A 14,824-nucleotide genomic window follows, 5' to 3' on the forward strand; every position below is an offset into this window, starting at 1 on the left:
AGGTAAGCAGAGGCTCATGGGACTTTCCAAAGGCAGCTCTGTGGACCTTGTCCTTCAGTCCTCCATGACCCGAACGGCAAACCTGACAGAGCAGCACTGGATGGTGTGTGTGTGTGTCTGGATGTGCATTTTTTAACTGTATTTATTGATGACAGACAATAGTTATGAGCAACAGCGTCCCGACAAAGTGCCAAAGCCCGCGGCAAGCTCTGATAGCCAACAGTTCCCCCCCCCCGAGCGACTGGGGAGATCATGTGAAATGTGCCGCAGCCGTCAGCGCCGCACTTCGCTCCTGACCTTTCCGTAGCCAATTAGGCTCCGGCTGCCGGTCGGGGAGACGCTTTATTTGCCGCGCTATAAAGTGCTCTCTGCTATGATACTTTCTGGGTGAACAATCTCTCTGCTCGTAACAAGCCTTCGACTAATTGGAGGGTTTTTTCGAGGCTTTCATCATTGGGGTGGTTCTATTGCTCAAATTGTCAACCTGCCCAGACTGAAACATATTCCACATGCAGGGGGTTGGTGTGGGATGTGCCAGTTCCCTGTGAGAGACAGAGGGGCATCTGGGGAGATTTAGAGTCAATTGAGCAGAGATTATACATCCTCAGAGCCCCAAGAGTTTATTTCTCTTTTTTTTCTGCTTCTCGTCTTCTCTGATAGCCCACCGAGTCGTTGTGGATCTGAGAGAGTCAATCACGGGAGGTGACGGGAGTCTGATTATAGAGTGATGACAGCAGGGGGGGTCTGCACTTCTGGGGCCAGAGATACAATACTGGGATTTATGTCTTTAGATTATACATTACAGTATTGTCCAATTACACTGTCAACATCGCGCTGTGATTCCCTCCCCTCAGTGGGCTGGGCCACATTGACGCCAACAGACAGGATGAATATGATCAGACAAGGCCAGGCTATGCCGACGATGATGATGATGATTTGTTCGACTAAGACAGTGAGAGATGACTCCTGACTCAGCGAACGTGGAAGATCTGAGATCCTATCCCAACGCTGAAGAACAACCATAGTCGCCCCTGTTGTAACTGTATTGAACACAAACTGTCCTACTCGGAGAGACTGAGGGAACTGAACCTTCTCACCCTGGAACAGAGGAGACTACGTGGGGACTTGTTTCAAGTCTTCAAAATCATGAAAGGCATCGACCACATCAAACCAGAGGAGCTTTTCCAGATCAGCAGGGACACACGCACCCGGGGACACAAATGGAAATTGGGCTTCAAGGCATTCAAGACAGAAAACAGGAGACACTTCTTCACACAGAGAGGCGTCACAATCTGAACAAACTCCCCAGCGATGTGGCTGAAGAGACAATTTGGGAACATTCGAAAACAGACTGGATAGGATCCTTGATCACTTAGTTATTAATGGACACCAAACGAGCACCGTGGGGCGAATGGGCTCCTCTCGATTGGACACTGTCTTATGTTCTTATGATCTTAAACCTCTTATCCCTAACTTTTATATGTTTTTTTACCTACTTTTGCTTTATTATTATCAACAGAAGTCAGCTGGATCATATGCTTGTTTATCAAAAAAAAGTCGCAATGGCTGAAGGATGAACTGTGATCAGCAGCTGCAGTTTCCAACAGTAACCTGTGTCTAATCTAAAGGACAGAGGTCGTGTCTTTGGCTCAGTCTCACTCACAGGGACAGGACCTCCTGCTAACAGTGCTGTCTGCTCAACCACAGCCACAACCCTGCCTCAACAATAGAATTGGATTGAGCAAAAAGTTAAAATAGATGTCTTCTAAACACACAGACTAGCTTTGTGCTGACTGCGTTTGAAACACATTTATTCCTCAGATTCTCAAACATGGTGAAGGCTTTTTTACAACTTGTCATCTAAAGTGCTACAGGAAAGATACAGGGGGAGACAGGAGTCACTGTGCGGAGCCCGGTCTCAGTGAAGTCTCCAACAGACAAGGGGACGCTGTCTGTCCAGGTTAGAGATGATATTCAAGTTACACACACACACACACAATGTCTTCCCTGCATGCTGAGCGCTTCACCCACAATCCCCTGTGACATCGACACAGAGCTTCCTGTTTGCGAGGATCGACAGGTTGTAGATGCTTGTTTTTGAGCCGCATCATCGCTGACCTCCTCCCCTGAGCCCACGCTGTCCGGTCTCATATCAATCAAGACAGGAAGAGCCTCAACACGGCGGGCGAGCAGACGGACAGGCAGGCAGGCGAGCAGTTTAACCACTGCGAGAGGATAAGGACGAGCAAATAAAACCCTGGGCTAAATGATTTGTTGAACAGTTAATGAAATGATCAAGCGTGTCGTACGCCAGATAACCACGATAATGACCATCTGTGTGATAAAGCATCAGAAAAATTGAATTACTGCTAAAAGCATTGGGCATGCTTCCTCCCCGGCCTAACGAGAACCTGACACCGCGCATCGTCTCCCTGCGACTCCTGGAGGAGCTCGCTCTGATCATTAGCCCTCCTCCTTCTATCCTCAACCCAACACTGCAGCGTCACTGTACAGGGTGTATATATGGGCCTCTGGGATCAGAGAATATGCACGAGCAGTGATGTTCATCTTTTTTTTGCCTGGATGTTGTGCTAACTCTGCCTGGGATGTTTGTAGATGGATAGAGCACAAAACAAGCCACCTAGAGAAGAAGGGCAATCTGTGTTCGATAACAAACTACAATCATGTGCTTTATTTAATTCACTCCTGTGGTTTCTGTTTGATTTGACTCTTGCCATCGAATTATCTCTCACAGTAACTCTTACCATAGCAACTCAATTATATAACTGCACGGGAAAGCTCTCTGCATCTCCTTCAATGTAGGACCATCCCCCCATTGTTATAACATGATAACATTATAATTGAGTGCTAAGTTTTTATGTAAAGAGGCCTGATCTCTTCTTGGCCGGATTAGGTGACCCTGTTTTGTGATTGAAAGATGTCATTACAAGACACCGCATAAAGCTTCCCTTTCTCCCCTTTCTCACTCGCTCTGTGGAAGGGCTTTGTGCGCAATCAATAACGTGTGTTGGCTCCCAGGCAGCGCTGCTTGTGTAGCGATCCTTATCAGCGCGCCATTGGCTCTGTTCCCCCTCTGATTACAGCGCGGCAGATCGTCAACAGACAACATCAAGGCATGAATATCTCACAGCGGCACTGGGGCAGGGAGTGCCGGGCAAGCGTATTATAGGAGCCACAATGCCCAGACCACACACAAAAGAGCCGCGTCCCTCTCCCTTGTGCTCCCCCGCTCCCTCTCTGCCTCAAACTCATCAACTAATCCATTTCTTCATTAGTACTTAAGGTACAGCCTATTAAAATTGATTACAATCACTTAAATTGCTTTCTGAGACTTTGATAGAAAAGCCGGGATTAGAAAACATGAAAGTTACATTGAGAGACCACAGGAAGCAGACAGAGGTCTCTCCCAGCGAGTGGCCAATACATCATACATCACTGGGGTTGTGTGACCCTCGGAGACGCAGCACCCTGCCACTAACCCACTTCCTGCAGCCGGTGACAGAGAAATAAAAAGGCAATGACACCGAACAGGAGACAAAATCAAGAGCAAAAGCATGCTAAGGGCCCCAGAGGCCGTGTAGAACTCACACTGGGCTCAATGTGAAGGCCGATATGCTGCCCGCCTTGTGATTTCGTATGTAAATAACCTGTAATTGCGGAGGCGGATTTGTCTCGGCCAGTAATCGCTCGCACCCGGCGTCTGACACCGAAAGCAAGGAAGGAACACCACAAGTCCGATGTATAAATTCCGTTTGAGTGGTTTCTGCTGATAACAGGGCTGAATTTAGAGTGGGCTGTTAGTCGATGCATTGTTATGTCAATTTGCATGCCTGAGGAGTATTTACAGGGACGTTTTTATCTGCTGTTATTAATATTTTTATGTATTTATTTTGTGCATGAGGGGGAGGGGAGTATATTTATCCTTCTGTGCAAACAATATCACGTCCAAAGAAATCAAATTAAATCCCAGCGTGCCATCCACGGGCTGCGCTGCCTCCCCGCAGCACAGGGAGGTTAACGACGAGACGCGTGTTGTCACCTCAGGAGTGACACGGGGTGACGGTGTAAATGAAGTGTGGAGGGCCCAGGAAATGAAGAGGGATGGACTGGTATATTCCCATCAGCTCCCACTGCCTCTTCTCCTCTCTCAGAGGGTGAGTATTTAACCCTCCAGGCTTTTAAATGCATATTTTTGTTTATTAGGTTTGTAAAAAGAAACCTTCTGAATATTTCTTGAAAAATCATAGTTTCATGTTATTTATTTAAAATTTTCAAAAGACTTCCGGTTTATATCTGGAGACAAATGTGTTCAGTTGTTGCACTGTGTGATGGATGCATTACAGGGGCTGCGAATCTCTCAGTGTCCTTCTTACACCAAAGCAAATGACTCCTATTGCCCTGCCAGCCAGATAATGTGCCGCAAATAAATCACAGCGTCTTCATGAATTAAAACAACAATGCCACACCAACACGCCCTAAGTACTGTGTTTTATGCTATTAAAATTATATTAAATTCAAACACAAAGCAAATCTCAGTGTGCACACATCACAACACTGTATGACAATGTAATAAACCACACAGGGTGTATCTGTTCTACATATCTGAGCTGAAAGTACTGTTGAATAATTTCAACATGCTTCAAAGCCTAAGGCAGTGGACAGGGAGTGTTTTCTGCACAAATTCAAGCTGCATCGTTTTGTTTGGCTCTAGGATCACTCGTGCTCTCGATACAGCTGTTAGTGATGAATCCCTTCATATTTAAACACGGGCACAGTCATAAATAATCACATATAAATACGTATGAATACATGAATAAACAAACACACACTCACATCATTCAATAAACTACCCTCTAACATGTTCTTTCTCCGCAGGCCCCCCTGAGACGTGTTTAAACTCTCAGTGGTGATTGAATTTGCTTCTGAAATGTGACACTTTTTCACCCAAAGCTTACTTTCAATCTGCACATTCATTTGCCAAATGAAACTGAAATATATATGCTAGACAGATACAGATACTATAAAGGTCAACGGATGGATATAGATATATATCTGTACAGGAAAGTTATCAAATCAGTCTTTAAATGAACACCAAAGCAACGATCTATGTCTCTTGTCATCTTGTCAGCAGACAGCCTTTGATATCAGTGTGTGTTTCGACAGAGGCATAGGGAAGACTGTTAAAAAGTAATTTCCCTTCTTTGAACCTGGTCAATTAAATGCAGAGAAGCCCGTTGCTGTAACAAAGGTTACGGGCTGCAACAATGCTGCTTGATTTGGACACGGGCCATTTCCTATCATCCCTGGCAGTGGTGGGCATGGCACAAAGCATGGGACACACATCCAACACGGCTGTTTCCTTCAGCTCAGAGATCTGGCTTTTCTGAATATTTTAAAGTGTAAGAGGCATTATTTCAGCGTATGATCCAAAAATTACGTAGTGAATCATCCACGATCCCTCCCCCTGCACACACACACACGCACACACTCTCTCTCTCACACACACACACACACACACACACACACACGCACACACACACGCACACAACAAAAAGAAAATTCTAAATCCTCCTCAGATTAGCGTGCCAAAAAATAATTTGTGTCTGACATGCATTTTTAAACACTGCTGCCAACGAGAAGCATTGCCGATGACCTGGAGGGGATGTCAGGGACTTGGGAGATGGTTTGAAGTCTGCGGCTCAACTAGAAAGAAGTCTTCTTAATTCTAGCCATGAAATCGAGGCTTGATGCTAAATTTGGTGAATCTGGCCGTGGCGGCAGCTGAGCAGTGGTTCCTGTGAGAACGGGACAATGCGTACGCATACTCTAGCATAACGTGAAGAGGAATTTAAAAATGCACTGGTAAAAAGATTGTGCTGCCAAAAATGTATAAAATTAAAAACACAGAAAATAATGTCATAGTTAACATAAATAACCACAGCATTCCTTCAAGATGAAGCCAGTATTTAAGATCAATGCTGCTCAGCCGAGGACTTCAGCTCGTAAAAAACACAGCGCTCCTCTCCGTCAGCTGGACCTGGACTCTGTCCGAGCTCTGAGTCTCGCTTTCACAGCCTTTCCATTATCCCCCCGTCTCTCTGCTTCTACAGATAATGCTACCACCTTCTCGCAGCACAGACGCCAGCCTTTTCAAACTTGTCAGCAAACAAACAGCCCAGAGAGAGAATAAAATAAGATCTGCCACAACAAAACCCCTAGAGCTGCACAGATTTAACAACATGCTAATCTAATCCACCCTAATCCGGGCATTTAATCTACAGCGGGGGGACACTGATATAGGTAAGCATGAGACGCACTGCTGTACGACTTTAAATCACCCACCGTGTCCTGCTCGCAAGGAGGCGGGCGATCTGTAGATTGCAATAGGCACGGTGTGATGCTTGTTGCCGTGGAAGTGCTGGACTTGGTGGGATCCGAGGTTCGAAGCCCCCCAGGCGACTCCGAGCACACAGCTGAAAGTCAAAGGGACTATCCAGAGCGCCAGGCGTGCCGTGGCGGCCAGGGAGTCCATGCTGGAATTGTAAAACATTCTCTGGCAGACCATGTTCCCTGAGAGGTGAGCGATCGGCAGGTGTGACCCTCACAACGACACGCAGCCCATGGTGTCACTTCTCCATCCTTTGGCAGGAATGGGTGTAAGACAAAACCAGCCGGCAAAGAGAAGGACCAAACAACAATAACCCCCCCCCCCCCCCAAGCCACACAAAAAAAGAAAAGCCTCCTCCTTTTTTAGGAAATCCACAGCAACATCGTTAGAAGTGGAATGAAAGCATCGATCCCAATGAAAATGATAGCAATTAAAAAACAAGGAGCACAAACAATCAAACAAACAAATAAACAACAGAGAACAATCCAGTTCCTCTCACTGGCTCAGCGTCGGTTGCTTGTAGATTAAATCATTCATATAGATCCTCGAGAAAATCAGCGCAGGCAGGCACTCCACTTTTAAGAAATGTGTGAAGCAGAAGCAGAAGATGGAGAAGAAGAAGAAGAGATCCTCCAAGTTTCTTTTATTTTAAAGGACATCCAGAGGAATCCTGGGGAAGCACAGCCTCACATGCACAGATGAAAGACGCCAGAAGAGCCCCACAGCACTGGAGAGCAGAAAAGGAAGCCGTGTGTCTGTCCTCGTCCCGGCACCGTGGCTCACACGGACCCCCCAGCCTCGCCACGGGAAGTCAGGCAGCCCAGACGCGGGGAACGGTCGCCCAGCATTGACAGGAGCACGAGAGGATGTTATTGAGAGGGCAGTTCTCCCTTCTGAAGGAGCCGGAGCTCGGCACACTGCTGGGGAGAGGGCTATGCAAATCTGCAGTCTCCAAACAGCAAATCACTGAAGCCTGAATGCATTGCAGAGGAAGAGCCTATTTGGAAAAGGGGACGTACGAGCCGCCCGGCTCCCCAGCTCAGCCCTTCCCAGCACTCTTCCGCACCGCGGTCCTCAGCACAGGCACAGATTACACCGATCAGAAGACAATAGTGTGTCGGGATGCAGGGCAGGGGCTGTTTCCATCCCCCGTGGACTCGTCTGTGGCGCAGATTCCCCTCCTCGCTGCCTTTAGTTGCTCCGGTGTCTTGGGAGGCTTTTTCACATCAGCGAGGAACGGGCAGAACCCACTGTCTTTCTGAGGCACTCAAGCTGTGGCTGTTGAAGACGCCTCGTTACAGAGTGCCCGTCCATCACACATAATGACCCTTTAATTATGCGCATCCCCGTTAAACCGCACACACTTTTGATGGAAAAAAAAAAGTTAATTCTTTCAGGAGAAACAATAAATGAGAAGGAGCTGCACTCCTCCCCCTCTCTCTCTCTCTCTCTCTCTCCGCCTGCTGCCGGGCTGCGAGGACTGTGCCGTACTGGAGCTGCGGAGAGCCTCGCTGGTATGGCACACTTTGAGTTGAAAACAGCTGAATGACAAGTGCCTCCTTCCCAACTGTGTCCCTGATACGGATTTGCTCCAGATGATCTGATTTCAGGCAGTTTTGCTTTCAAACGATCATCTCTAACAAGACAAATGTACAGAATTGGCTACTACTACTACTACTACAGATAAACAGAATTGCACACAACTCAGGCTCGGCTAAGGGATGCAGGGGAAAAAAAAGCCTATTTGGAGGATGAAAAATATTTTCTGGAAACAACTGAAAGGGATATTTCTGACGGACCTCGGAGGAAATCACTTTCAGAGTGTCTGCATTTCTCGCCTACAAAGAAGTCGCCAGCCTGTCAAAGGACCCGAAACGTCCCTCCCCTCCCTTTCAGTGGCTCTGTTCACATATTAGACAAAACCCCCGTCCAGCACAAGTGCGTCCGAGTCGAGCAGCATCTGCGTGAGTGCAGCTGCCTCTCAACGCTGTAAAAACCAGAGAGGTCCCCCTGTAGTCTGCCTGCAAATTGAACACACTCTCTGATTCCCCCCCCATGTCAGGGTTAAAACTGGAGTCCATATACATACCCTCACCCATCCTCTCTCCGCCTCCCTCCCTCGTACGTCTCCTTTCCACAGGTACGTCTTCCCTGCCCACATGTAGCAACCCCAGAGAGGAACGCACAGCCCCACCGACCCGTGCCAACGGAGACGGAGACATGCCGGCGGGCTCAGACGCCACGGGATGCCTCTCTCTCACAGGGGGCGACAGACGCCTGCAGCTGCGGTGCACAGAGACCCGTTAAGCCCCCCGGCAGCCAGCTAAACACTTCCCCTCCTCTCTCAAACAACGGCAAGACCAGCTGGATTTATTTTCAAAATCAGCACTTGGTATCGATCTCAATCAAAGGGAGCTTAATCTGGGTATAGATTGGTGTGTGATGAATATACATCAGAGGGGACCGTGGGGGGGTGAGAGGCAGAGGGTGGGTTTTAACTGCCCTGAGGAACTGGGTAAAACGACTTAATTCTCTTCAAGCGGAAACAGAGCTGCCGTACAGCGATGAAACGGATCAGAGCCGGGTCGGACTGGACAGGGGTGGACTGAGGGCGTTTCTGATCACGGCAGGGAGACAGATTCGCTTTGAAACCAACTGCAAACACAAAACTGCAAACCTCAAGTGCATAAAAATGAAGAATTAACTCATGGTTTGTGTGTATTTGTGTTTGTGTTGTGGTTGTAGGTTACACATCACCAGGGGAAGGTATATCCCACCTCTGTGTCTGTAAGAAGACTCTCTGTTGTCACTTTGCTGCTGTGTGTGTTTAGAATCCAATGGCTTTTTCTACTCGGACAGAGGAACTCGATTGTCAGGGATTTTTGAGGACCATTAGGAGAAGCGTCATCGAGTTGTGTGTGGAGAGAGATGCTTACAGAGACCCCTTGTTCACACTCACTAACGAACGAGCTTTCAACTGTGCCTGAGTGTCCTCCCACCGGCAGACAAAAACCATCACAGAACGTCCTGACAGCTCCAAACTCGAGTAATTACAATTTAATTCCCATTATTAAAATTTAATTGAAATTCGGAATATGCTTTCTCTTAATATTCCCGCGCACCTCAAACAGAGCCCCTGTCAGCCCTGTTTAATTCAGGGCACAAATAACCTTTTACAGATGCACGCCGGGCATGAAACTTTAAAACGAACCCTGACGCAGAAAACAGCTTATTCTAAAGCATTCCGTTAAAGAGGGTCTTTAATTATTTAAATAATCTGCTAATTAAATATGCATTTGGTAATTTAAATGTGTGTGAGAGGGATTGAAATTGCCACCAACTTTTCTGTCTAATAACTGCCCACGTTTAGAGATTTTGTTTACATCTTCTGGTATTTACTTATTGCTTGTCCCCACCTGCTGGACACAGTGCATCACTGCAATTAAAGGCAATTCCTCATCAGATGTTTAATCCTGTGTCTCTCAAATTAGACTGAATGCAAGGCTGTGATAAGAAACAGTGTAGGGTATGGCACGGCCTGCTCACTACACTGCCCCCAACCTGCTGGTGGGGGGTAACAATCGCACCGAAAATAATCATCAGGAAAGGGAGAACTTCAGGTGGTCTAATCAAACAGCTGAGCAGCTCTAATCTCAGCATTTCAGAGATTAATTTATACTGGGGATAATAATAATATTAATAATAATAAAATGCCTGCCAGTACAGAATTGTTAAAGACATTAATCAGTCACACCTGCTTACAGAATTGGTTCAGGGCTGAAGTTTGTCCTAAAATGACTGCGGACACAAAACACCGGCACACTGGACCCTGGTCACTGAACAACTGCCGAGCTCTGCAAAACAAACGTCTTAACACACAAGTTTCCAAGAATGTGGGAAAGAGTGGGAATTATGAAAATAAGTGAACACATGCTGTCCCCTGATGCCCGTCTGTTTCCTGTTGAGCTAACAGTGTCGATGTTGCAGTGAAAGGACGGCACAGACGCGCTCTGAGTGTCACAGGTTCAGGGTCGTGTTTTTCAAGCCCATCCTGTGCCCTACTGTTTTCTCTGCCGGGACTATTCTTCACACACACAACACACATTATTTTCAGCCTTTTAAAAATTGATTTTCCTAAAACAGTGCCGATTGATGTCACCCCTGAGCGGAGAGTACGATCTGCATCAGGACAAGCGATGATACTTTAGCTCGACTGATCGGGGGGCCGCCCAGATGCCGCTGCTATCAGTTACACCAGAGAGCCGTCGCGGAGACTCGCCGTGGTCTGTATTTGGACGTGCCCATTTGCATTTGCCAGGCCGATTCCCCCCGTGAGCCGTGCTGTATGTTGTCTTGACAGGTGTTGCCGGGATCAGCGGAGTCTCGGCGGCATTGTCGCCCGACCGCTGTGAGGTACGGCAAATCTGTTCGGTAATGAAATTAGAGTACGGCATAGAATTTAAAAAAAAATTGATATACGGACAGGATGGGTCAAGTGGAATGCGGCTCCGGCACATCACGTGACATACTTTTTGGTGCTGCCAAGAGACACTAACGCTCTGCACCGGAGCAGATCGACGACACCGTGTGACAAGAGAAGGCCTCACACCGCCACCGCGACTAAATCATCCAGGTTGGGCTGAGCAGTTGGTCTCCAAATTGTGCCGGCGCTGTCTATCCCCTCTACACGGATATACATGCAGGCAATATTACTTTTTATTTCCAATTAGATTCACTATTTTCACAGGCTATATTTTGCCGTGAAATTAAACCGTCCTGAAATAGGTTTCATACGCAGTGTTTCTCTGTCCTGGAGTTCAGAGCAGGAGTCTAATGCTTCTGATGTTTTCATTGAGATCCACAACCCTGTGTTTCAGCGCCCGCTGATGCATGAGTAGACAAATGCGAAAACGTCCTATAGATCGGCCTCGTTACACTTAAAAAATGGGGTGGCGAAGACGACTTCCGCGGTTAAGCAACGGTTCCTGACGGAGGAGACAAATGTACGGCTTCCCTTCACAACATCCCTCTTTCGCTCCCTTCATCCGCAGCCCTCAGTCTGCTCTCACACTCATCCGCTCGAGACTTTGATTCTATTTCACACTCCACCTGTTTGGTTATTGATTTTCCTATGTATTTATTCGCAACAAATAAATATTTACCCAGCAGCCTCTTGCGGCTCCCAGGGGCGGCGGAGAGGAACTCTGTGTCCCCCAGCAGAGGAGTGTCTCCAGGCCAGCGTCGACCGGACCGCCTGCACGCAGCCCGAGGAGAGCAGTGAACCGTGAAGATTGTGGCCCTCGGGGATTAAGCAATCGCTTCTTTTGTGCGTTTACATTTAGGTTGCGCTGTTCCCTTTCTTATGGGATGGTTTGTTTTCATTTCCAGTGCAAATAAACTGACACGGAGGAGGGGGTCTGCGGCTCACAAACACACATTTTGCAGCCTCTTAATATCACAGATAGAATTCGTTCTCTGTGTTCCCAAAATTACAGGTCCTGTTGAGGTAAAGATTATAAATAAGTCTCTGTTGTTTCATTTGTCCCCATCGTGGACAGAGAGCACAGAAGCTAATGAGTAAATGAGCGAACGAGACAAAAGAAAAATAATTTCCCTGTAATCGTATTAAACTACTTTCAGGAGCTTTCAAACATTCTTTCATAATCTCCAATTATATAATTAGGGACGAAGTACGAGTCACATTCTGCTTAATTAGGTACAGGGAAATAAACAAGTCCTGAAATGGAATACATCTGCGGGGCTTTTTTCTGATTTTTTTCAGCTCTAATTGCACTTTGAAGGATAAATCTACACAATTATGATTTAGACAAGCTGACCCCACTATAAATGTACCTTTGCCAGAGCTACCTTCAATTAGTTATAGTGCATTAATTGATGATGTCATGCTCTGCTGACGTTGTAATCTTGTGGGATCTCTGGCCCTTAGCATTTTTCATACGACTGCGTAATTGACTTAAAGCAGGAAAGTACTGCAAAGTGGAGCGCAGTGTCAGGTAAGGAAGGGCAGGTCTGATCGCAGAGTCTCGTTACCGAGTCAATTAGCAAATGCAATGCTAATTGACACAGCTGCGTTTGAGTCAGGCTGACAGGACCGCGCTGCCACATCACCAGCTGCAGCCGAGGCCCCTGCGCTGAGAAACTCCACTTTCATTTGACGCTGGGATGCTGTGGAAGGGTTTGGGTTTCGTCCCACAGAGGGATGGAGGACGGCCCTACGCAAGACCCTCCTCTGACTGTAGCCCTCTGTCTTGTCCGTGCAGGCTGGCCACTGAGTCCACTCACTGTCCCCATTGTAACCAATTCGAGGCGTCACACGGCCCTGCTGAGGGTGGTGATTACTGCACAGCTAATTGAAGATAATAAGCTTTCAGATATCGCTTTATGGCGCCTCGTCTCCTCAGCATCGGCCACGACAGCAGCGGCTCTCGAAGGAGATCGAAAAGCTACTTTCAATTATGACAATTCAAAGTGTTTTCATCCCGATTGTCACTTCTCCAGAGAGGTCAGAGCAGTCTAATCGAGTAGTTTTAAAGAAAACATCTGTAGTCAGTTTGTAGTTAATGAGGGTATATATCACTGAATAATAATGACTCTAATAATCAATAACATCAATCCCAGTTCTGTTTAAAACAAAGGTTGACTCTATACTTAAATGATAAGCAATGATGTGAGTGTTTGTGTGTCTGTGTGTCTGTGTGTGTGCGTGTGTCTGTGCGTGTGTCTGTGCATGCGTGTGTGTTTGTGTGTGCGTGTGTGTTTGTGTGTCTGTGTGCGTGTGTGTCTGTGTGTGTGTCTGTGCGTGTGTCTGTGTGTGTGTGAAGCTTGAGCGCCCCCCAGAGGAGATGGGCTGGACCCTCACACTGCCAACACAGGGGTCTCCTACTGCTGCTTCAGTCATGGCACTATAAACACACAGTGACCACCACCCAGAGAGAGAGAGAGAGAGACAGACTGACAGATAGATAGATAAATAGACTGACAAACAGATAGATATTTAGAAGATACACGAATAGAAGGATAAATAATTAGATTAATGGTGCTGATATATTTCTGCGTCAGTCCTCTCTACTCAGACACCTGTACCTCCATCTGAACAGCTGCTCTCTCTTTCACCAGCAGGATCCTGCTACTGATGACTGCCTTGCATTTCAATCAGTCATCTTTCAGATTAACACCCGCGACACACACACACGCACTCCCTAACACTCGCCATTTTTTATTATTTGTTAACATGCATTATTATGATTGCTCAGGGCAGGAGCTGAAACACGGGGCAGGAGCCGTGTTCTGACTGAACAGATACCCCCCCATATGAACGCAGTCAGAACAGACACCCCAGGAAATAAATAAATAAATGAGGGGGAATAAAAGCAATGGGGAAATAGAATAGACAAGCTTCAAGTGAGAGAGGAGACACTTAAATCTCCTCCCGGCCGCAGAATTATTCATTATCCGAACTCTGTGCGGCATCGAGGGGGATCTCATCACGTCGATTGAAGATTAAATTGAAAGTTAAAAAAAAGAAGAAAGAGAAAGAATAGCATGGAATCTGTTTCAGGCAGACAAGTCTCTGCGGTAGTGTGCAATCAAGCGAGGTTGAGGAAAAAACATGTGCACGGTGGATATTTAACCGTGTTCTTTACACGTCTATATAGGTAAACACCAGCCGGGAAAAAAAAACTAAAACGTTACATTCCATAGATTCTGATCTTTCACGCCGAGTAAATTCCTCTGCGTTCAATAGCAGAGAAACCCGTGTCAATCAGCCGCTTAATAATTAATCAATAAGTGAATAAATCAAGAAATATGAGTTTCTGTGAAGTGACACCCCTGCGATGCAACCAACCAGACAAACCCTGCAGCGTGAGGCAGCGATCCGCGGCCCGATTCCTCCTGCGTCTCAAGGTGAATTAATGAGCTCAGGATGAAAATTACCAGCGTCTCCATAAACAAAACCATCGGCTACTGGTGGAGCAATCAATGTCAGCTGGACTCCCAAGTCGCTCGGCTCGATCTAATACAGAGAAGGATATAGTTTTGAAATAAAAAAGAACGAGTGAGTCCTTATCTCTATGCACTTCTAAAGGCCCAACTGCCAAAGCCATTAAGCAGTTTCATTTAGTCCATGAAGCGTCGATTGCAATATATCAAACCCTTTCCCGCCATGGAGCGAGGCTCGGGGCGCAGCCGGCGCCGTGCGGAGCCGAGCATCGCTGCGTCACAATAAAAGCCTCGGTTCCTGCCGTGCGATGACTGCGCACCATTTCTGAATTAAAATGCTAATAATGCACAACAGCCAGCGCAGAGACCCAGCTAGTATCAAGCGTACCCTGAAGTGCAGTTCATTATGTTGTACTCGAACTTAATGTGTGTATTATACGATACTGTATTGAT

The 14,824-nt window shown here is 46.9% G+C and overlaps 1 protein-coding gene across 13 annotated transcripts in view; it reads right to left on the reverse strand.

Annotated features, from left to right (window-relative positions):
* nrxn1a (neurexin 1a) overlaps positions 1-14,824 on the reverse strand; it is a 302,723-nt gene that overhangs the window by 123,093 nt on the left and 164,806 nt on the right. For 2 of the 13 annotated variants that reach the window (XM_066696629.1, XM_066696628.1), the window contains exon 1: positions 6,364-6,728. The exons of the other annotated variants lie outside the window; for them this stretch is intronic. In XM_066696629.1, coding sequence (XP_066552726.1) covers positions 6,364-6,586 — 223 coding nt within the window. In that variant the 5' untranslated portion in view covers positions 6,587-6,728. Of the gene's footprint in view, positions 1-6,363; positions 6,729-14,824 lie in introns of those variants that run through there. 13 annotated transcript variants of the gene reach the window in all.

The sequence above is a fragment of the Amia ocellicauda genome, chromosome 23 (assembly GCF_036373705.1).
Source record: "Amia ocellicauda isolate fAmiCal2 chromosome 23, fAmiCal2.hap1, whole genome shotgun sequence".
In the NCBI taxonomy this organism is placed as follows: Eukaryota; Metazoa; Chordata; class Actinopteri; order Amiiformes; family Amiidae; genus Amia; species Amia ocellicauda.